Source organism: Panthera leo, chromosome C1 (genome assembly GCF_018350215.1).
Source record: "Panthera leo isolate Ple1 chromosome C1, P.leo_Ple1_pat1.1, whole genome shotgun sequence".
NCBI classification, from domain to species: Eukaryota; Metazoa; Chordata; class Mammalia; order Carnivora; family Felidae; genus Panthera; species Panthera leo.
The window spans coordinates 103,580,730-103,604,559 of NC_056686.1; the positions used below are offsets into that span (position 1 = coordinate 103,580,730).

The 23,830-nt window shown below is 42.1% G+C and overlaps 2 protein-coding genes across 5 annotated transcripts in view; one reads left to right on the plus strand and one right to left on the minus strand.

Moving 5' to 3' along the window:
- The window catches only part of RNF115 (ring finger protein 115), an 88,925-nt gene extending 76,384 nt beyond the window's left edge, over positions 1-12,541 (minus strand). For 2 of the 3 annotated variants that reach the window (XR_006206671.1, XM_042953709.1), the window contains exons 1-2: positions 10,794-12,316; positions 9,949-10,049 (exon numbers count right to left, since the gene is read on the minus strand). Coding sequence is in view for 2 of the 3 variants with exons in the window: in XM_042953709.1 (XP_042809643.1) it covers positions 9,949-10,049; positions 10,794-10,974 (282 nt within the window). In the remaining variant the exon portion in view is untranslated. Of the gene's footprint in view, positions 1-9,948; positions 10,050-10,793; positions 12,317-12,344 lie in introns of those variants that run through there. The other variant, XM_042953710.1, reaches the window with a different exon arrangement.
- A 232-nt stretch (positions 12,542-12,773) lies between these two features.
- Positions 12,774-23,801, plus strand: POLR3C (RNA polymerase III subunit C). Of its 2 annotated transcripts, XM_042953700.1 has the most exons (15): positions 12,774-12,934; positions 13,972-14,138; positions 14,890-15,145; positions 15,256-15,441; positions 17,326-17,414; positions 17,963-18,067; positions 18,201-18,293; positions 20,004-20,084; positions 20,343-20,394; positions 20,746-20,806; positions 21,247-21,397; positions 22,362-22,463; positions 22,594-22,643; positions 23,059-23,208; positions 23,635-23,801. In XM_042953700.1, exons 2-15 carry the CDS (start codon positions 13,992-13,994, stop codon positions 23,714-23,716), a joined length of 1,605 nt encoding a protein of 534 aa, XP_042809634.1. In that variant the 5' UTR covers positions 12,774-12,934; positions 13,972-13,991; the 3' UTR covers positions 23,717-23,801. The 2 variants fall into 2 exon arrangements, with proteins under 2 accessions (XP_042809634.1, XP_042809635.1); XM_042953701.1 differs by lacking the exon at positions 15,256-15,441.
- Positions 23,802-23,830: the final 29 nt, after the last annotated feature.

Consider the following 23,830-nt stretch of genomic DNA (forward strand, 5'->3'; position numbering starts at 1 on the left):
AAAACATCCAAACTCGGGGCGCCTCAGCAGGTTAAGCATCGACTTCAGCTCAGGTTATGATCTCACGGTTCGTGGGTTCAAGCCCCGTGTCAGGCTTTGTGCTGACAGCTCGGAGCCTGGAGCCTTCTTCAGATTCTGTGTCTCCCTCTCTCTCTGCCCTTCCCCCACTTGTGCTCTGTCTCTGTTTCTCAAAAATAAACATTAAAACAAAAAAATTTTTTTGAAAATATCCAGACTCAATTACACTCAGGAAGAGAATCAGACATACTTCCCTTTCATTTTATAGCAATAGTGTTACAGGATGATAAACCTATCTATTGGACTTATTAAAAACCATGGGAACTCTCAATCTGCTCATCTTTCATTTTTTAAGATTTTTTTTTTAAGTTTATTTATTTTGAGACAGAGAGCATGTAGGGAAGGGGCAGACAGAGAGGGAGAGACAGAACCCCAAGCAGGCTCCGCACAGACAGTGAGGAGCCCAATGCAGGGCTCAAACTCACCAATCATGAAATCATGACCTGACCTGAAATCAAGAGTTGGATGCTTAACCAACTCTGACTGAGCCACCCAGGCACCCCTTAAGATTTTATTTTTAAATAGTCTCTACATCCAACGTGAGGCTCAAACCCACAACCCCGAGATCAAGAGTCACACACTCCACCAAGTGATCCAGGCACCCCTCAATCTGCTCATCTTATATTGACCATATGTTAAAAAGTATGCCAGTATAATCTTAAAACAAGTCTCCCTCATTGAATCAGCACCTACACTTGGCGCAGAATAACCAGTAATTTTAGTGATTGGTAAGGTTGAAAAATTTAGGGAATTCAACACTTTTATGATTCTCACTTATAAACATTACCTTCGACCACTTTTTAACCTAAAGCATGCAAATTAAAACTAGCAGTGAAAATTAATTTGCTGAATTTTCTATTTACATGTTATTAAACAAAAAGTAATTGTACCATTATAGTTTTCACACTACATCAACAATCAAAATTAACCACAATTTTTTCAAACCAACAGGCTTAAGGTACAAAATTTCTATTCCTCAAACTAACTTATCTTAACTAGGAATACTAATGCCTCTAAACATTCAACAGTGACCATAACAAGATCAGAACGTAACAGCTGACACTATAGATGAAAATCAGAGAACCAATCAGCTTAATAACTTTGAGAATAAAGTAACTCACACTACCACTTAAATCACAGAAGATTCACTAGAAGCAGCTAAATTCCATTCAACAAATTCCGTGACAAATAATTACTAAAGGGCATCTGGTGGCTCAGTGAGTTAGGCATCTGAACCTTGATGTGGGCTCAGGTCATGACCTCAGAGTGCAGCATCCAGGCCCACACAGTGTGGCATCCAGCCCCAAATCAGGCTCTGTGCTGACAGTACGCAGCCTGCTTGGGATTCTCTCTCTCCGTCTGTCTCTGCCCCTTCCCCATTTGTGCTTGCTCACACACACTCTCTCTCAAAATAAATAAATAAACCTTAAAAAAAGGACAATCAGCTATTCATATGTATGGTAGGTAACTATGGGAAGTTCTTCTGTTTATAAGTTGTCAGATATAAAAACAAAGCTACATTCAAAAAACCAAGAGGCTCAACTCTGCCTTCCCCCTAACTAATGGTAAGTAGTCCGTTAGACCACTGCTTTGAGTCAAACTTTTATTCATTAGTTGACACGTCTGTGCTGTTTTAGGGTATTTTATGAACATTAGTATCCCCATGATTTTCAACATGTACACAAAAGCAGAGAGTAGTAAAAAGAAAAGGCCTACAATTACAATTCCTTCATTCAACAAATACTTATTGAATGAATACTACGCACCAGGCACTGTTCTAACCGCTGATGAACAAGGAAGCAGCAATATTAACAGTGGTGAGGAAAAGAGAAATCTAAAGGTATAAATGAAGAATTGTCTAAAAGTAAACCAAATCTAAAGGACAAACTCTGAATCTTTCAACATATAGAAAATATTGCACTAACATAGGAAATTATAAGCAAAAGAAAAGTAGAATAAGTGATAAAATGGGAAAATGTTTTCCTATATGACTAGAAGGCATCCCAATGAGGAGAATACAATCATCTAGGGGACATTTCGAATATCTATTGAAGTGTTTCAGCTGTCAGAGCAATTTAAAAAATGCTACTGACATTTAATGGATAAGAGGCAGGAAAACATAGGAAACTGCAGCACAAATATTTTTATTCTCAAACTTCATATGGATAGTTAAGGAGATTAAAAAAACATCTTTATGAAAGCCTAGGTCCTACCTCCATTCTATATATAAACACCAAGTCTTTCTGCATAATTTTAATATGCATTAAATGTCCAGAAAAACAACAACTGAGTAAAAACAGAGAAAGATATACTTTATTTGGGCCTTTTCTAAGAATTGCTCACCATTCTGGTAGTTTGCATATCATGGTATTAAAGTTGCGAATACTCTTGGGGCACCTGAGTGGCTCAGTTGGTTAAGCGTCCGACTTTGGCTCAGGTCATGATCTCACAGTTCTTGAGTTCCAGCCCTGATGGGGCTCTGTGCTGACAGCTCAGGGCCTGGAGACTGCTTTAGATTCTTTGTCTTCCTCTCTCTTTGCCCTTCCCCTGCTTGCTCATGCTCTCTCTCTCTCTCTCTCTCAAAAATAAACGTTAAAAAAAATTAAAGTTGCAAATATTTTTAAAAATTTTTAACGTTTATTTTTGAGAGACAGAGAATGAGTGGGAGAGGGGGCAGAGAGAGAGGGAGACACAGAATTCGAAGCAGGCTCCAGGCTTTGAACCGTCAGTAGAGAGCCCCATGTGGGGCTCAAACCCACCAACCATGAGATCATGACCTGCGCCCAAGTCAGAAGATCAACCGACTGAGCCACCCAGGTGCCCCACAAATATTCTTTTAACAGTCTACTCAGGTAGTTGTTACGTCTACGTTTGGTGCCAACATCCAGTATATTATACATACTTCGTTATGGACAACTGAGTACTTACATACTGAAATATGTATCATTTTATCATGAATTGTTTTCTTTTTATTTATCCTTTATCTTACAATGAGAGAATTATTTTATCATTTTAAAAACTGTATGTGTAAGAAATTGTACTATATGAATTTCATTTCATTAAAGAGAGCATTTCAAAATATTTATTATCAAAAGAGGGCACTGAGTCTGATAGGTTTGAGAACCACGAGGCTAGAAGATCAGCATCACTGTAGGATACCTACAGATCTCAGTTAACCCAGAAAGAGGTAGAAAAGGGCATGTAACCATGAAATGCTCTCTTTATTTTGAGAATATATATTCGAAGCATGGTGAAAAGTAAACATAATGGAATCTTTATTGGAAGATGGTTCTCTAGGTTTAAAGTCATTTCAAATCTAGACAACATCAAAGTGAGTGACAAAGAGGTGAATACAGGATACACTGTAAGAACTTCTCTGTGACACTTGCTGAAACTGTCAAGGAGAGAGATGACCCACCTTAACAGATTTTCAAGGAAAACAAAACTAACTGGCCTATTCAGAAAAAGAGGCTGCACAATCTATTTAACATGCAAGAAAAGTATGCTCAGTTTAAATCACGAGAACCATTTCTTTTTTTTTTTTTTAATGTTTATATATTTATTTATTTTGAGAGAGAGCACTTGCACATGCATGCAAGCACACTCAGAGAAGGGGCAGAGAGAGAAAGAGGGAGACAGAGAATCTCAAGTAGGCTCCATGCTCATAGTGCAGAGCCCCACATGGGGCTCTATCTCATGAACCTGAAGATCATGACTTGAGCTGAAATCAAGAGTCAGAGGAGGGGTGGGCCTGGGTGGCTCAGTCAGTTAAGTATCTGACTTTGGCTCAGGTCATGATCTCATGGTGAGTTCAAGCCCCATGTCAGGCTCTGTGCTGTCAGGGCAGAGCCTGCTTCAGATTGTCTCTCTCCCTCTCTCTCTCTGCCCCTCCCCCCGCACACAATTTCTCCCTCTCTCTGTCTCTCTCAAAAATAAATGAATAAACTTTAAAAAAAAAAAAAAGGAGTCAGATGCTTAACTGAGACACCCAGGCGCCCCCAGAGCCAATTCACTTCTATTTGATATACATGCACCTGCAGACCTCTAAGGAATTCTGACTTGCTAACAGCTGAACTTAAAAAAAAGGATTTAAAAATCTTTCAGAATCTAACCTAAACTTCTGTAAGTGAAACTGCGAGAACTACCCAAAATGTTTCCACTAAGGGGCACCTGAGTGGCTCAGTTGGATAATCATCAGATTCTTGACTTTGGTTCAGGTCATGATCCCAGAGTCATGGGATCAAGCCCCCACCCACACTCCCATCGGCCCTGCACTGAATGCTCAGAGCCTGCTTGGGATTCTCTCTCTCTCCTCTCTCTCTCTCTCTCCCCCTTCCCTGCTCAGGCAAGCTCTCTCTCTTTTATGTTTTAAAAATAAACACATTTTTTAAAAAACATTTATACTATGGTAGGGCCCTATTTCTCCACGAATAACTATTGCTCATTCCTACACTACCTTTCAATCCAAGACTACATACCTCCATTTCTCTGAATGCTCAGGCTTCCAAGAGGCACATACCAATATTATTTTACAGTCGTATATATGAAGGTAAACTGAGAGGGTCTGGTGTTTCAGCTGTGGTCAGCTGAGTGAATTAGTATCAGAGCAAGGATTGATAATTCAATTCACCCTCTCTGCCAAGAGTTTAAAGACACTAAAAGTTTAGGGGCGCCTGTATGTCTCAATCAGTTAAGTGTCCGATTCTTGGTGTTGGCTCAGGTCATGATCTCACGGTTTAGTGAGTTCAAGCCCCACATCAGGCTCTGCTCTGGCATCATGGAACCTGCTTGGGATTCGATCCCTTTTCTTCTCTGCCCCTCCCCCACTCACACTGTCTCAGTCTCTCTCAAAAAAAAAAAAAAAAAAAAAAGACACTAGACGTTTAAACACAAAATCTCCTGAGCTCATAAAACTTCTAAGAGAGCTGTAAGAGAATGAGAGAAATTAAAACTTGAATGATGGTAAGATGAGCTATGAAGAACCTAAAAGTTAGGCTTGTTGTCTGCTTTTTGCTTTGTTTTCAAACTGGAATTTCCAGGTGTCTTACTAAGTTACAAGTCATGTTACTACCTCAATTAATTCCCAACTGACAAAAAATGTGGATACTTTTCTTTTAGAAGTTACCCTACAGTGTGTAACTTGAGAGGAGTAATCCAATTCCTCTGGTCTCAGTAACCACAAGGAGAGAAAGTGACCCCAACAGATACAGCTATAATGGAACAGCAGTCACTAACTGCTGTCGTAAATAATCCCTGTCATCAGGGCTTTGGCTAAAATTATATGGTCTCAATTATCTTACTGAAAATTCTCATCAGGATCCTAAAATTAGGGAGAAAAAAAGCCACATCAGAACAAAACCGTAAGCACCATGGACACAAGAAGACAATCTCTTTATCCTTCTACACCATGGTTCTTCAACCTCTGCTCTCTTGCCATTTTGGGCCCAATAATTCTTTGTTGTAGGGACCTGTCCTGTGCACAGCATGTTAGCAGCATCCCAAGCCTCTATCCACTAGATGCCAGGAACAACTCTCCCCCTCTCTGCAATTGTGACAACCAAAAATGTCAATAGACACTGCCAAATGTTCTCCTGGGAGGCAAAACTGCTCCTAGTTGAGAACCACTGCTTTACACTGTCTCCTTTATTGCTCATTATTAAACTGTGAAGAGATTAAAAAGAAGTCAGCATGGAACACCTGGATGGCTCAGTAGGTTAAGCGTCAGACACTTGATTTCAGCTCAGGTCATGATGTCACTGATTGGTTTGTGAGTTGGAGCCCCACCTCTGGCCTGCACTGACAGCATGGAGCCTGCTTAGAATTCTCTCCCTCTCTCTCCCCCTCTCTCACATGGGCTCTGGCACATACTCTCTCTCAAAATAAATAAATCAACTTAAGAAAAAGAGAAAGAAGTCAGCAGTCACAGGCTTATTCTTAGACCCCTTCTAATTTGAGTATATATAAAGAATTAGAAGCAATCCACACCTTCTTTCCTCTTCGAAATAATATGACTATAGCATTTTCTCCCTGAATGTACATAAAGGTCATAAAAAGCCAAGTAAACATAAAGAAACACAAAGTATTAGAATCCAGTTGGTACTTCCCAAAAAAGTACAAGGGATTTTATCTGCAGTAAGTTTAATATTTTTGTTTTTCCTCATACTGAAAAAAATCCCAAGATTTCCCCAATATATACATGTCTACATATCAGTAGAATTTCAAGGCCAGAACTAGCCTTCTACTTATAAGAATACGTATTTCTTATTTCTAGATCCTGGCAGGGACTATATTTACTGACACTGTATACTGAAACTTCACATGGTAGTATCTTATAGCACTGGCACTTTTTTTTTTTTTTTTAACGTTTATTTATTTTTGAGACAGAGAGAGACAGAGCATGAACAGGGGAGGGGCAGACAGAGAGGGGGACACAGAATCTGAAACAGGCTCCAGGCTCTGAGCTGTCAGCACAGAGCCCGACGCGGGGCTCGAACTCACGGACCGTGAGATATGACCTGAGCCGAAGTTGGACGCTTAACTGACCAAGCCACCCAGGCGCCCCTACTGGCACTTTTTTGATAAAGACCTCAGAACACTAAAGACACTACTTTTAAAATATTGGGTATTCAACTTATCATTCAAGCAATATTTATAAGCAACTGCTACATAGTACTAGATAATCAAGCAGACTTTTTAGCTGGTGAGTCACCAATAGCAGAATCCAAGATATCTAGTAATTAAAACTTCACAGGGTACCTGGGTGGCTCAGTCAGTTGAGCGATGACTCCTGATTTCAGTTCAGGTCACAATCTCATGGTTCACAGGATGGAGCCCCCAGTGGGGCTCTGTGCTGACAGCACAGACCCTGCTTTGGATTCTCTCCCCCTCTCTCTGCCCCTCCCCCCATGTGCACATGCATATGCACACATGCTCTCAAAATAAATACTTAAAATAAAATAAAATAAATAAATATAACCTCTCAGGGGCATCTGGGTGGCTCAGCTGGTTAACTGACTCTTGATTTCAGCTCAAGTCATGATCTCATGGTTCATGGGTTCAAGCCCTGCGTAGGGCTCCACACTGACAGCAGGGAGCCTGCTTGGGATTCTCTCCCTCCCTCTCTGACCCTTCGCCAATCTCTCTCAAAAATAAATAAACTTATCGGGGCGCCTGGGTGGCGCAGTCGGTTAAGCGTCCGACTTCAGCCAGGTCACGATCTCGCGGCCCGTGAGTTCGAGCCCCGCGTCAGGCTCTGGGCTGATGGCTCGGAGCCTGGAGCTTGTTTCCGATTCTGTGTCTCCCTCTCTCTCTGCCCCTCCCCCGTTCATGCTCTGTCTCTCTCTGTCCCAAAAATAAATAAAAAACGTTGAAAAAAAAAAAAATAAATAAATAAATAAATAAATAAATAAACTTATAAAAATAAAAAAATAAAAATAAAACCTCTCCGGCCCAGCTCATATCACTAAATTCCTTCCCAAAGTTCAGTAACACTACTAACATTACATGGACACTGCTCTGGGATCTTTGTATGAATCATGCAACTTAAATAGCAAAGTCAGTAGGCTTAGAGTTTTAAGAGTCACAAAATCTTTAAGAAATGTACTTAAAAAAATTTTTTTTAATTAAAACAAGAACTATACTCTTTAGCTACTCTTATTATGGAGTGGTTAGAAAGTTTTCCTGTATTAGAGTTATTATAAGCACACCACAACGATAATCCCTCGTATAGTACCTGGTAAAGAACCAAAGAAGGTAACATTACTTATTGACAAGAATGACATTTTATTAGAGCAAAGATGATATAATAAGGAGATGTGAAAGAAGCCTGTTAGTTCCTTCAGGCAGAGTCTCAGAGGGAATACACTGGCAGTCCTTAATTAGACCGGTCTCTTTCCGGATTTGGATACTCTGATCTCCATAAAACACTTAAGAAACACCCTCATTTCATCAATACCAAAAGGAGTTTGCTCTGCATATGATTTCTCTCACCTGTTTAATGAAAACCCTACCAGATTCCATCACAGGTAATATTGTCTGGCCTTGATTTAAAAGAGGGGCAGGGTAATGTGCAGATGGAATGACACCTTTACATTCCATGACACAGCCCTACATGGTACTACTCAGTCATCCCTCAATGTAGCATAGTATCCCCATTAGTCTCAGCTTCCCGTTGTCTCTCGATAGGACATCAGGTGAGGTAGAAGCTTCTGCTGTGCCTTGAAAATAATTTTAAATTACCCAAAAATACACAATGCCACTTACCCAATCATATGTAAACTTGAAACCTTAAAGGCTTTAAACCATATAATCAAATTCTCTTATTTTAAAATCCAAATTTCACTGAAATTATTTTCACTGTAAACAGGGAAATACTTTTCAGTAAGAGAAGTTCCTAAATCCATAGTCACTTCTAGAATAGAGACTCTTTGATGAAGTCTAACGATAACAGTACCATTGAATATATTTTCATTCTAAAATTCTCTTTTATTATTTCTCCTCATTTCTTTGTATCTTTTTTCTAAACGAATCTTTTCTTCTCTTATCTGGGAGTATCCAAACCAAAGACACACAAAGCTAAAATGGATGGATCAGGGTTAGCAGTAAGACGTGTTATTTCACCAAATTTATTCAACTAAATTTGGTTTAACCTATAGAGCATTAGGCATACTCCAATCTCTCTCAGACGTTATCACCAAAATTATTTTTTTTAATACAGACATTAAAGTTAGCTGGGCTCATGAATCTTTCATAGTAGTAGGTCTGACAAGAAAAACAATAAACAAAAACCTAAGGGGAGTTTCAGGGCTAAACCGTTTGGGTAAGCTATTGCTATTACCTGCACACACTTCCAAATGAATCGAAGTTCTGTACCCTAGGGGCACCTGGGTGGCTCTGTCGGTTAAGCGTCCGACTTTGGCTCAGGTCATGATCTCAGTCTGTGGATTCGAACCCCACGTCCAGTTCTGAGCTGTCAGCACAACTTCAGATTCTGTGTCTCTCTCTCTCTGTCCCTCCCCCAACTCATGCTATCTCTCTCAAAAATAAATAAATAAGTATTTAAAAAAATTATTTTAAAGAAATTCTATACCCTAGAAATTGGGGAAGGCAAAAGAAATGAGTTCCAAAACCTTGCAACTGAACACCATTATGTTCATTATGTTAGTCCCACTGAACACCATTATGATTCTACAGAGTGAATAAATTGGCAAGAAATGAGGTGGTTCTGAAGCAGGCCTTCTTCCCACTGACTGGGTCAAGAAACCCACCTAGCAATAGCTCATTAAAAGCTGACAATAAAACTCAATAGTCCACTTCTGGTGTTCAGAAAGGACAGCACTCAGGGATGACTGTTCTTGTGATCCAACTAGCACAAGAGTAAGCACCCTTTTGAGATGCAAACTAAATCTAGACAAAGAAGAGCTTTATTCCAGAAAACCTGGCTCTGGATACCCTCAGAAAGACATCTGGTTTCCCGTAACATTCGTCCAGTTCAAGAAACAACGCATGCCGGGGCGCCTGGGTGGCTCAGTCGGTTAGACGTCCGACTTCGGCCCAGGTCACGATCTCACGGTCCGTGAGTTCGAGCCCCGCGTCGGGCTCTGGGCTGATGGCTCGGAGCCTGGAGCCTGCTTCTGATTCTGTGTCTCCCTCTCTCTCTGCCCCTCCCCCATTCATGCTCTGTCTCACTCTGTCTCAAAAATAAATAAACGTTAAAAAAAAAATTAAAAAAAAAAAAAAAAGAAACAACGCATGCCGACTGTATGCTAAGTACTTACAATGAAAGGAATCTCAAGTTTACATAAAAAAAATTACTTTTAAAAAACTTTTCAATGTTTTCCTATGTATATGGAAATCAGATTAGTGACTTACCAGTGTCTGAGTTGGTTTTTCAGTAGCAGAGTCAAGTTTGTACTGAATCAGATACTTACTGGCCTGATCGTTCTTACAACCAACGTGTTCAAGGTGACAGTCTAGGGTTAAGGATATAAAAATGGCCAGGAAACAAGATGAAACTCGCTGGCTCATCTGTGAATCAAAACCATACCCCTGACTACACTGCACCTTTTTCTAAAAATGAATGACAACAATGATTTACTAAGCGTTTCTTCCTTCTTCCTCAATTTACTCTTTTCTACTGCAGTCCAGCTACTCTCCTCAATCTGAATTCTACCAATCCTTCAAAACTCAATCTAAATGCAATCTCAACTGTCGCTTCTTCCCTGACTTCACATCACCAACGCTCCCGTATTCCCCTTCTCACTGAATTCTAAACCACGAACTATCCATCCTCATTCACCTATGTTGTTACTTTTTTCCATGTTTGTCTGGTCTTTCCAACAAAACTGTGAGGTCCTTAAGGGCAGGAACCATGTATTCCTTGGTACTGCCCCCAGGACTTTCAGCTGAGAAACTAATATGTACACCGGAAGTATTCAGTTATATTTAATTGCATTGGGTTTCAACTTACAAATCGGGTATGACAGATAATAAATGAGACTAAAAAGGCATCAAACTAAGACTTAAAAAAACACCTACTAAGTCTTTCAAACTATCTCTTTTCAAGACCACGAAGTGGGGACTTGAGAAGAGAAGAAATTGTGGCAAGTTAGACTGTTTTCTCATTTTTAAAGGCAAACAGCAAACAGCACTTAAACACTGGAAGACCCCAATGTTCAACAAGGCATCACATTCAGCCTGTCACTGGTCACACATACCGGCTGAATCCCAGGCTCCCTCTCTGTGGTTAAGAGAGATTTCTGGAGGCTCTGGTGTCTGCTGGCAAAAAGAGAAAAAACAAAAACAAAAACAAAAAACAAAAACGAGCAAAAAAGAAAAAAAAAAAACCAAGGCATCGGCTCTTAGCACTGAAATATGGCAAAAAGTGTGCACACACATACACAACCCAATCAGCAAGCAAAAGTGAAATACCACATAGATGCAACTATGACCCTGGAGTTATAGGGGGTGGGGCAAAAACAGAGGAAAGAAAATGCCATAGAAGTCTGAAAAGTGCCAACTTTTAGGTGAAAAGGCTAAATACCCTTTAGGCCCTTAATACCCTTAATTCACTAGACTTCATTTGTTCCTAAGAAATAAGACAAGCAGACATACTTTAACAGGCTTTCTCACAGACTGCATTGGAGACACTATAAACACGGAGGTGAGTCCTTATGTAGCCACCCTGTCTTAAGGCTGAACCTGGATACTGCCAAAGAAAAGAACGACCGTAACTGATTCTAAAGATGGCTGGCCAAGGGCAGAATTACCATTCATCCCTGTGGGTCCCCTTGCAGTAGCTTATAACCCAACCCAAAAGAGCTGGGTTTGAAGGGTTGTAGCCGGCTCGCCTGCTGCAGAAGCACATTCTTTACAACCACAGCACTACCTCTCTAGAGGCTAACAGTATGGCAGAAAACTGGTGAAAACCAATTTTATGTCAAAGGATGCAGTCCCCAGCATTCTGTCCTGGATCTTTTTATTAAGTAAATAGGCAGGATTGGAGAAGGGGACAAGTAAGGGAGGTGATGCTATAAGACACGGGCAACAGGACAACCAAAATAACCAAGCTGCAACAATATGTCCTGCCTTCTTCCCAAAGCCATTCCCTTCAATAGTGACAGGGAGCACAGGCCGTCTGCAAGTCATTAGCACACTTGTTTTCACTTTCACAAGAACCTCGGAAACCAATGAAGAGCAAAACCCCCCTCACCTCCCCAGAGCTACCTTCCAACCCTCTTTTTCTTTCTGTGCTTGCTTCCTTCCTTCCCTAGGGACAACCGAATAGGGACAATCCTCAGCAATCCGCTATTTGGCTCCACTGGAGAAGGGGGAGGGGGGAACTGGTTAAAAGTGGAAAAGGCCTCAGAGGTAGATGAGAAACAACTGCAGAAAGAGTACCGAGAGGGGGAAAGAGAGGTCATCGTGGGAAGGAGACAAGGTGAAAAAGAGGGAAAGAAAATTGAAGGAAGAGTTGTCAGAGAACTTGCTAAGACAGACAAAAAGATGGAGGGGAGAGGGTCAAGAGACGAGAGGAAGCGAGGGGCAGGTGGAGCATCCGAGGGGGGAAAGGGCTGGGCGGGAGCTCCGGAGCCGGGGCCGGGACTCCCGGGGTCTGTGACCAGCCACCGGAGAACAGTGAGCAGCGGGTATTTGGGAGACGGGTGTCAGAGGAATCCAGGCTGTGCAGGAAGCTTAAGACCCATTCGGGGACTTCGGGGCGAGGAATCCACGCGGAGGCCCAAGCGCAGAGGGCACGGGGCTCTTACCGGTAGTTTCGGGCTGACCTCGCCCTTGCAAAAGTGGCAGAAAAACCGGTGCGCGGCAACAGCGGCGCCCGCGCCCGCCCCGGCTGCCGAGGCCTCCGCCATCTTTCTCTTCCGCCGCGGCTGTCCGAGAGGGCAGCGGCCCGTCCCTCGTCAGGCCGCTACCCCCCGGCTGCGGTCGCCGCCTCGGCCGCCGCCGCTTCCTCAGGGCGGCCCGCCGCTCCAGCGCCCGCGCCGGTCACGTGAGTCCGCCGGGCCCAGCGAGCCGGCGGCGCGGACGGCGACCCCGCGGCCCGCCTCCCGGCACCAGAGAGGCGCAGGAAGGAGAGTCCGCCCGCCGCGGCCCGCCCGCCGGCTCTTCAGACAGCGGCTTGCAGGTCCTCCAACCTTCCAGCGAGAATAAAGACAGAGCGTCACCGGAAACCACTGAAACTCTGGGGTAGAGCGGCACGCGTTGTTTCCCTTTCCCTCCTACTGGTCATCCGCGCGCTGGCGTGCGAGGCCGTGGGCTCCCCCTCTGCCCCGGCGGCCAGCGGGAGCCGCAAGAAGCCACCGTGGGCTACGCGGCGGCATTAGACTGCATTCACCCGGAGGTTAGTGGGCGAAGCGGCCTTGTCTCTGGACCAGGGGACCAAGTCCGGAACGGGAAGCTGCGTGAAGGGTGTGCAGAGTCAGGAGCTGAGCTCCTTGGAAGTCCTTTTCTGAGGATGCTTGCCTGAAGACGTGTGGGTGGGAATACTGAGGCAGAGAGGCAAAGATTTGATCTCTGGGGATTTGGGAGAATAAATGAACAAACCAGTGTTTGGTAGCACTTGGGATAATAAGGAAGTAATCATACTGTATGTAGAGTCAACTATGTCTGTTTCTGTTTGTGTCTACTTTGTCAAGAAGTAGAAATTTCAGAATTAAATACTGCCCTTCAGACAACATATTTCATCTATTTGAAGCACCCAGTTGAGAAGTTTTCCTTTATTTTTCTAAGTTGTCATTTCCTTGATGGACTGAGAATGCCATTACCTGTTCACTCCCAGTGGGCTGTGAACAGTGGCCTTAATTCTCCCAAGCAAATGAAGTATAGATAGAATTTAAGGTCTATGACATTGCAATACCATCTACAACAATTTTTGAAGAACATTAGAATCACACATAATCCCATCAAGGTCAATTATAGTCTTCGAGTCTTTTGTCTTTTTTTTTTTTATGCACACATATTTCTTTTTTTGTTTTTCATAATAATTGAGTTTTCCTCTACATTTTGCTTTGTAACCTGCTTCTTTCACTTAATGAACAATTTTCTATGCTCGTACATAAACTTTGTTTTAAATGGTGGCGTAGTATTCCATTGTATGGGTGTGCCATCATTTACTGAATTAACTCCTTATTGTTAGACATTAGGTTGTTTCCAGTATATCAGTATTCTAAGGAGAAGTACAGTGACATCTTTTATTTATTTTCTTGAGACAGCGTATCTAAAATGAAATTATTAGGTTGAAGGTATGCAAGATGTTAATTAAGCCTTTTGATATGTAATGTCAAAATTGCCCCCAGAAAGTACATGAATTTGCCCTCAGCAGCTCTGCTTCCAGCATAAAAGAAAAACTTTCCATCATATAGCTTTTTTCCCCCCTAGCTCTGAGACTCCTTGGTACAATGACTCAAGCAGAAATTAAACTTTGTTCTTTGTTGCTGCAAGAGCATTTTGGAGAGATTGTAGAAAAAATAGGAGTCCACCTAATCAGAACTGGCAGCCAGCCATTAAGAGTAATTGCCCACGACACAGGAACATCGCTGGATCAGGTATGTGTAGACGACATTAATTTGCTTTCATTCGTTTACCTACCTTTAAATACTGTTGCTCCTTACCCCACAAAATAGAAAAGGGAGAGAGTCTCCCCTAGGTTCAAAACAGTGTTATTGGTGGGGGCAAGGGGGTGGGAAGAGATATAGGCCTCAAGGTTCTTCTCGAGGTGGCTCATCACGGCTTCTTAGGCAAATCTTTGCTCTTATTATGTCAGACCTCGTTTATTCATAATGAGTCTATTAATCTCAGTGCTACCTTTAAGGAATGAGTACAATGGAAGGAAAGTACATTGTACTTTGAACAATCAGAGGAAATATGAGCATCACAGGGAGAAATCTTGCTGATTTCTTCCATTGACATGTGATTTTTTTTTTAATTTTTTGATATTTATTTATTTCTGAGACAGAGAGAGACAGAGCATGAGTGGGGGAGGGGCAGAGAGAGAGGGAGACACAGAATCCAAAGCAGGCTCCAGGCTCTGAGCTGTCAGCACAGAGCCCGACGCGGGGCTCGAACTCACAGACTGTGAGATCGTGACCTGAGCCGAAGCCGGACGCTCAACCGACTGAGCCACCCAGGCGCCCCGACATGTGATTCTTAATAACTGTTCCAGTGGAGGGAAGGAAGAAGCACAGAGGTTCTTAGCCAGCTATCTCCTAATACTTAGTAAATTGTTGGACAAAAATTGGCAACACAAATGAGCTGTGTCTTCAGATCTTTCCTTTCTTTCTTTTGGGTCCCATCTAGGTCAAAAAAGCCCTTTGTGTGCTCATCCAGCACAACCTGGTGATATATCAAGTGCACAAACGTGGCGTAGTGGAGTATGAAGCCCAGTGCAGCCGAGTGTTGCGAATGCTTAGGTATCCCCGGTACATCTACACTGCCAAAACACTGTACAGTGACACTGGAGAGCTCATTGTTGAGGAGCTGCTGTTGAATGGCAAAATGACAATGTCAGCTGTTGTGAAGAAAGTGGCAGACCGGCTTACAGAGACTATGGAGGGTCAGTACTGTATCCACAGCTGTTAGCAAAAACATAGGTTAGCTGACTGCAGGAGTGGACCCGCAGCTAACTTAGGCCATCTCACCTGCCTCTTTCCTCCTGTTGTACAGATGGCAAGACCATGGACTACTCTGAGGTATCAAACACATTTGTGCGACTAGCAGACACACACTTTGTGCAGCGTTGCCCCTGGGTGCCTGTTACTGAGAATTCAGACCCTGGGCCGCCACCACCTGCCCCCATTCTTATCATCAGTGAAAAGGACATGTACTTGGTTCCTAAACTGAGCTTGATAGGTAAGGAATTTTGACCCCTAGAACTGTGACATGCCCTAATTGTGGATTCTTCCTCAATGATCATTAAATGAATGAATGAATCCATCGAGCAGTTACCAAGGATTTATTCTGTGGTGTAAAATGATAAACAAGTCCCTGACCTTTTGGGCCTTAAGTCTAATGTAAGAGACTTACATTAATCAAATAACCACATAGATATGTAACTAATGGTGTTAAGTATTATGAAGGAAAAGTATGTGATGTTATGAAAACATATAACGGGACCAGATTTATCAAGGTTTAAAACACATGCTTCTTTAAGAAAGTGGCATTTGAACTACTATTTGAAGCAAAAGTAGGAACTAACCAGTGACGTAACGTACGAAGGAGTACAGAGGACAAACATTGTTAGCAAAAGGAATAGTATGCAGTGAGGGGAAAAAAATAGGTTATTTGAGGAAGTAAAAAATGGGTCAGTGTAGTTAAATCATGGTGAGCAAAGGTAAGAGAACTATGAGATAAGGATAGAAAGGCAGGGAGGCACCTGGGTGGCTTCTGACTCTTGATTTCAGCTCAGGTCATGCTCTCACAGCTGGTAAGATCAAGCCTCACGTCAGGCTCCATGCTGACAGCACAGAGCCTGCTTGGGAGTGGTTCTCTCTCCCTCTCTTTCAAAATACATAAATAAACTTGGGGCACCTGGGTGGCTCAGTCGGTTGAGCGTCCGACTTCGGCTCCGGTCATGATCTCACGGTTTGTGGGTTCGAGCCCCGCGTCGGGCTCTGTGCTGATGGGCTCAGAGCCTGGAGCCTGCTTTGGATTCTGTGTCTCCCTCTCTCTTCCCCTCCCCTGCTCACACTCTGTCTCTCTCTCTCCTTTAAAAATAAATAAACATTAAAAAATTTAAAAAAAATACATAAATAAACTTAAAAAAAAAGATAAGCAGGGGCTAGATCGTGCAAGACCTTCTATAGCAACTTTTTTTTTAATTTTTTTTTAATGTTTATTTATTTTTGAGACAGAGACAGAACATGAGCAGGGAAGGGGCAGAGAGAGAGGGAGACACAGAATGTGAAGCAGGCTCCAGGCTCTGAGCTGTCCGCACAGAGCCCGATGCGGGGCTCGAACTCACGAACTGTGAGATCATGACCTGAGCCGAAGCCAGACGCTTAACCGACTGAGCCACCCAGGTGCCCCTATAGCAACTTTTTTATCCTAAGAGCAAAGATTTTTCTTTAAATCCAAAGGATTTAAAGGAAGTAACATGACCTTATTTGCATTTTTAAAAGAATTTTCTGCCTGCAGAAAGGATGGGGCAAAAATAAATGTTGACAAACCCATTGAAAAATTATATCTAGAAGGGGTAAAGAGGACAGAAGTACCAAGAATGACATTTGTGTGTCTGACTTGCATATGGGGGAGGAGGATGGTCCCGCTTACTGAAAGGAAGCATTGGAGCAGGAGCAGTTTGAGGGAGAAAGATTAAGACTTAATTTTGTGACTATATGGAGCCTTCAAATGGCTTCATCATTAAGTTGAATTTCTTTTTTTTTATTATTATTATTTTTTAATGTTTATTTTTGAGACAGAGAGACAGAGCATGAACGGGGGAGGGTCAGAGAGAGAGGCAGACACAGAATCCGAAGCAGGCTCTAAGCTGTCAGCAAAGAGCCCGATGTGGGGCTTGAACCCACAGACCACAAGACCATGACCTGAGCTGAAGTCAGACGCTTAACTGACGGAGCCACCCAGGCACTCCAACTTGAATTTCTTGTAGCTCCTCAGCAATTTTAGCCTAGAGGCAGCTGGAGGTATCTTGGGATGGAGGGACACCTGCTCTTACGTTCAGTGATTTCCTGTCTTCATATGAGATGAGCCTCACTAGTCACCTGTTTTATTTGGCAGGAAAAGGTAAAAGGAGAAGATCATCTGATGAAGATGCTGCTGGGGAGCCGAAGGCCAAAAGACCAAAACATGGCACAGATAACAAAGAGGTAATGGGGCTTCTTGATTAGGAGTCCTCACCCTGATGAGCAGAAAGAGCACGAAGATAACAAGCCCCAAGAGAGATGACAAGGTCCTTGGTTGAGAAGTAGGAGGATTACGAACTTCATTAAATGTTGGCCAGGAATAAACTATTAGTGTGAACACCATTGCCGTCCCCTTCTGAGGCTTCACTTCACTTCTGTCATTGGACAGTGGTAACAGCTTATGCCAGAAAAAAGGCTGCCTGTTTTCTCTCTGAAATAAGAGGCAAGGTCATATGCTGAGAGCAGGAAGAGAGGGGTAAATGGGAGACTTAACGAAGAGTTCAGACAGAGAAAGATTAGAGGTGAGTTTAGAGAATCTAAAGTTGGGTATCGTGAGTTTGTCTTGTCAAGGCACTATGCCACATGATTGGATGATTTTTGTCCAGTCCACGTAGTTGCTACTGAATAGGAAAAGAAATAGTGAACAGCTAAATCCAGTTCTTCCCCCGCAAAATTCTTCACCATATTTTCTGTACCAAAATGTTTCTCTTTAATCCTTTTCTCCTCCTCAGCCCATTCCAGATGATGGGATTTATTGGCAGGCCAACCTTGACAGATTCCACCAGCACTTCCGTGACCAAGCCATTGTCAGCGCAGTTGCCAACAGGATGGACCAGGTGATATCTGAGTGGGTGGGACAGTGGCCTGGATCAGGAACATTCACTTATTTGCCAGATGTGGCCATTGGCATATAGCCAGAGCCAGCACAGCAGAGTGAATTCTGAATTCCAGTTCACTTTTCAAACCCAGACCAGCAGCGAGATCGTGCGGACTATGCTTCGGATGAGTGAGATTACCACTCCCTCTACTGCTCCCTTCACCCAGCCGTTGTCTTCCAATGAGGTGACTTTCGTGTTCTTGTACTAGTTTTCTGACACACTGTGGGATATTATAATTCTTCTACATCGAGCCTGGGATTAGGTTGAGGTCTGAGCCTTTGAACGAGTTTTTATTGTTTCAGGTAGGACAGGGATTCTCTTCAGATGGTAGCTGCTGAAATATTTGGGCTTGGGGCTCCTGGATAGCTCAGTTGGTTAAGCATCCAACTCTTGATCTCAACTCAGGTCTGATTTCATGGTCATGAGATCAAGCCCTGGCTCTTGCACTGACAGGGCTCAGCACTGACAATGCAGAGCCTGCTTTGGATTCTCACTCTCCCTTTCTCTGCCCTTTCCTTGCTCTCGTGCATGCACACTCTCCCTGTCTCTCTCTCTCTCGCTCTGTCTCTCTCTCTCTCTCTCCCTTAAAATAAATAAATAAACATTTAAAAAAGAAAGAAAGAGGGACGCCTGAGTGGCTCAGTTGGTTAAGCATCCGACTTTGGCTCAGGTCATGATCTCGTGGTTCATGAGTTCGAGCCCCACATCAGGCTCTGTGCTGACAGCTCAGAGCCTGGATCCTGCTTCGGATTCTGTGTCTCCCTCTGTCTGACCCTCTGCCACTTGCACTCTGTCTCTCGCTCTGTCTCAAAAATAAACATTAAAAAAATTTTTTTTTTTTTTTAAGAAAAAAATATTTGGTCTCTAGGGATCTAGCCTTTAAAAACCTAAACCATTACCTTGGTCAAAGTACAAGCTATTCCTAATTGTTCTTAGACTCCACTATTTGGAATCTGAGAACCTTTGTTGGTGCTCAAACATTATTTGGTCCCTTACATTTGTTTTGTTGAGTATATTCATTTTGTGTATTTCAGATTTGCTTTTAATATATGTCTTTCTTAAAACATGAAAAACTTAATGTATCAAATAACATATTTAATTTCATAACAATATGTATCCATATTAAATATAATTATATTTTCATTTTATATTACTTAAAAATTTTTGAACTTGTTACATAACAAAGATTTCAGGGTTTTTTATTTTGACAAAAATTATTACATGACCTATATTCAGACAGCATAGAAATGCATAATTTTTTTTAAGTTGTAGCCCCCCCCCTAAACTTTTAGGAATGATGGACATGTTCTATATCTTACTGTGGGTATAATTGTCAACACTCATCAAACTGAACCTCTAAGATCTGGACTTGTTACTATGTGTAACAATACCTCAGTTTAAATATATAGTTTTGTATGATCCCAGCCCCAGGGATTCCTGTTAATAGTTGGTACTTATCTTTATTGTCACATTTATGTAGATATATATATATATATATATATATATATATATATATATATATACATATATATATATATATGTATATATTTAGCAAAAAAAATAGGATTTTACTTTACATACTCTTCTAAAGTTGCTTTTTTCATATGACAGTATATCTAAGCCACCTTTTTCATGTCTGTATATTTAAATCTGTCTCATTTTTCATAATGGCAGTATCATATTCCACTTAGTAGCCATGCTGTACTTTATTTTAATCAGTTGCTTATTATTATGCATTTGGATTGTTTCTAGTTTTTTACTCTTAACAAACAATGCTGCTATACATTTGGACACATTTATACTTCTGATACCTAAAATTAAAACAATTTTATCTCAGTAATGTCAGCAATTCTAAGTTCCCAAACCCATTTTCACCATCTCTTTTGCTCCATAGATCTTTAGATCCCTGCCTGTTGGCTATAACATCTCTAAACAAGTTCTCGATCAGTATCTCACTCTACTGGCAGACGATCCAGTAAGTCTGAATTTGCTTTCTTTCTTTCTGTTTTGTTTGTTTGTTTTTTTCTTTTTTCTGCTATGTTTACGATTTATTTCTACCACTGAAACCTGGTATCCTCTGGGAGCCTCATTTTCTACCTGGCCAGCTCAGACAGATAGGAGGGCTACCTGCTGCAAACTCTTGGCCAGATTTGCTCCTTTGGAAACAGAATCACTGGACTTTCCATTCAGTTAACACTCTCTCTCTCTCTCTCTCTCTCTCTTTTTTTAATAGCTAGAGTTTGTTGGAAAGTCTGGCGACAGTGGTGGAGGAATGTATGTCATCAGTATCCTTACCAGTTATTTCCTTACCGTTGGGCAACCTGAACTATGAAACAGAATAGTGACTTATGAAAGAAGAGACTGGATAATATTCAGTATACTAAATAATTCAGAAAACCGAACTACTACATTAGATGATAAAGAAGTAAAAAGGACTTTTAAATAACCAAATTTTAGTTCCGCAAAACCCTGACTTAAATCCTAGTAAATGAAGGTATTGAAATACTTTCATACTATAAGTGAGACCAATGTGAAAGATAAAATTGCATTTAAATTTTAACTTAGAGACTTAGGAATAAAACTAAGATCCCAGTGACCAGGCCAGAACGTTACTGACCTTAATCCTCTATGTGAAGACCTGCATAAAGCTCTAGGATCCCTAGCCACAGCCACTCTGGAGTCTGTCGTACAGGAGAGGTAAGGAGATCACCCTGCTCAGGGTTGGGGTCTGACACTTCCTTTCCACACTCCATTTGAATAAGCAATTTGATCATTCTGTAAGCAAGCAATGTAGATACATCTCGGTGCATCTTGCCCCATTTTTCCACTGGACTGTTACAGATCCCACCCACTACTACTCTTCACCCTAAATATCCTCCTGCTTAATTCCCAGTGATGCCAATTAACCAGACTTCCTAAAGCCTTTCCTTACAAATGCAGGAACTGAGGTACTCACGGGAGTCAGCAGTGTGGTCAGCAGTACCGTCACCAGTCTGGAGTTGTGAGAGAACTCCCTGACCACTGCTCCTGTCTCTGGCCCTGGCCCCACACATGGAAACAGAGCAGCCGCCATTTGTGACTCAGAGCTAAAACTTACCTATGTTGGTATGCCATTTACTTTCTTTATTCCTTTCCAGATTTGGGTCTCGCTGTGCCAGAATATTCCGTCTAGTTTTGCAAAAGAAACACCTGGAGCAGAAACAGGTAGAAGACTTTGCAATGATTCCAGCAAAGGAGGCAAAGGATATGCTTTATAAGATGCTCTCAGAAAATTTCATATCACTCCAGGTAACCAGTGGCATAATGGTCACCAACCAGTGGAGCTGGCCTAGGGTGAAAGAAACTTCTGAGGCAAACATCCTGAGCCCCAAGCAAACTCTCTGTCCAGCTGTGAGATGGAAAAAAAAAAAAAAAAAGATTAACCAAGACATAGTAAGGACTTGAAAAAGAATTGGGGAGCTTTAAGTGGCCTAGTTGAAAAGAGGCACAGCCAAGAAATCACCCCAGAATCACCCTTTATTCCTCAGCTCTTAGTCCCTGTGATTTGTCCTTTCTTCAGGCATTAAGTTTATTACAGATTAAATTTCTCAGCAGCATCTTCTGGGTCTTCACTACGTGCAGAGCCATGTAGTATACCCTATGATGAAACAGAATCTCAATTCTGCCCCTGATTCAGTTATATTGAGCAAAGTACCTACCGTCATTTTTTCTCATCCTTAATGTGATTGGATGGTGGTAATAAAAATAATGTGGTTTGGGGCGCCTGGGTGGCGCAGTCGGTTAAGCGTCCGACTTCAGCCAGGTCACGATCTCACGGTCCGTGAGTTCGAGCCCCGTGTCAGGCTCTGGGCTGATGGCTCAGAGCCTGGAGCCTGTTTCCGATTCTGTGTCTCCCTCTCTCTCTGTCCCTCCCCTGTTCATGCTCTGTCTCTCTCTGTCCCAAAAATAAATAAACATTGAAAAAAAAAAATTAAAAAAAAAAAATAAAATAATGTGGTTTATCTTAAAGATCAAATACAATCAATAAGCATTAGTTGCCTTCTCTTTCTTCCCCACTGAGGATGCCAGCAATCATATAGACAAATCTCTTCATGTGGCCGATTTTGCCATAAACCCAGATGCTGAATGACTGGAGAATAGAAGAGTATAAGTGAAAGAAAGGGCTGAGTAGCTCTGGATGGGACAGGCGTTTACTCTGCCAGTTCTAAAGAAGAGTCTGATTTCTCTTTTCTGTCTTTCTGTGGACAAATAGGAAATTCCCAAAACGCCAGACCATGCCCCATCCAGGACCTTCTATTTATATACTGTGAATATCCTGTCAGCTGCCCGAATGTTGCTGCACAGGTGCTACAAGGTAACTGCTTCTGGACCTTCTCCCCATTCCTTCCACCCCACAAGTCTCACCCTCATGCCCCCTTTAGCTACTTTACTTGAGCTACTTAAATAGAACCATGTGCATTTCTGTGTTTCTTCTCTCCCCTCAGAGCATAGCCAACTTAATAGAAAGGAGACAGTTTGAAACCAAAGAGAACAAGTAAGTAGCATTTTCAATTGAGTAATTACATTTTTCAAGGTCAAAGTCTCGAAGGGAAATTTCCTGTAGAAATAGAAACCAAAAGAGACAATAACCAGTCTAGTTGCATTGAAATATTGTCTTGGGTTGACATAATCATACATTAGTCTAAACTGCTCTAATATACCCCCAGTAAAATAATTTGGCAGATTAAATTTATGAGAAACGTACAAACTGGCATTAAACAGACGAGAGGCAGTAAGAGTTTGAGGAGTAAAGTCGTATATTTAGTTAAATTTGTAAAAACTATGGTTAGTGGGTGACAGTATCTATTTGATCAGGAACGTGGGAGATGGGGGAGTTCTGCCATAAGGCTAATAGGTAAGAGAATCTCCAAGGCTAGGGGACATACCTCAGAGTTGTGTTTGTCTGACAGGCGTCTGCTGGAAAAGTCACAGAGGGTAGAAGCCATCATTGCATCTATGCAGGCTACAGGTGCAGAGGACGCACAGCTACAAGAAATAGAGGAAATGATCACAGCCCCTGAACGCCAGCAGCTAGAAACCCTGAAGCGTAATGTCAACAAGTAAGTATCATAAAGTTCAGACCTATGTTTCAAAATACCTTTCAGAAAAATCCACCTTGATACCCTGCTACCACTCCAACTTCACCCAAGCAATCCTAAACTCACTATCTTCCTCCCCAGCTCGACTGGCAGAATTTAATCCACCTGTTTTCCTAAGCTAAGAACTCTGAAAGCATCTTCAGCTTCTTCTCCCTTACCACACTCTTATTCACCAAGTCTGTTGATTTAAGCTCAGTAGTGTGCCTCAATCTGGCCTTTCATCTTGGTCCTCATGCAGGCCCCCATCACTTATTTTCTAGACCTTTGCCGTCACCTCTGCCTTCAAACTATGTCTTAAAGTGCCTTCAAGTCCATTTTCCATGGCCTCCGATCATAAATATGCTCATGAATGTTCAGTCTGGAAAACGCTTTCCCTTTTTCACTCAGGTTGGATGCCAGTGAGATCCAAGTGGATGAAACCATCTTCCTGCTGGAGTCATATATTGAGAGCACCATGAAGAGACAATGACCTGGAAAAAGAGCCTTCCTCAAAAAGTCTGAGGAGATTGGAAGGAAAAATAAAGGCAGTGCCTGATGCATTCTTTACAGTGGAATATGTTGCAGATTCTTATACTGGAATGCC

Coding starts and splice junctions, on each gene's coding strand:
- POLR3C (XM_042953700.1), top strand. CDS start 13,992: ATGACTCAAGCAGAAATTAAACTTTGTTCTTTGTTGCTGCAAGAGCAT. Junction 18,294..20,003: donor AGCCGTTGTCTTCCAATGAG/GTGACTTTCGTG, acceptor TTTGCTCCATAG/ATCTTTAGATCCCTGCCTGT. Junction 22,644..23,058: donor TTTGAAACCAAAGAGAACAA/GTAAGTAGCATT, acceptor TTTGTCTGACAG/GCGTCTGCTGGAAAAGTCAC.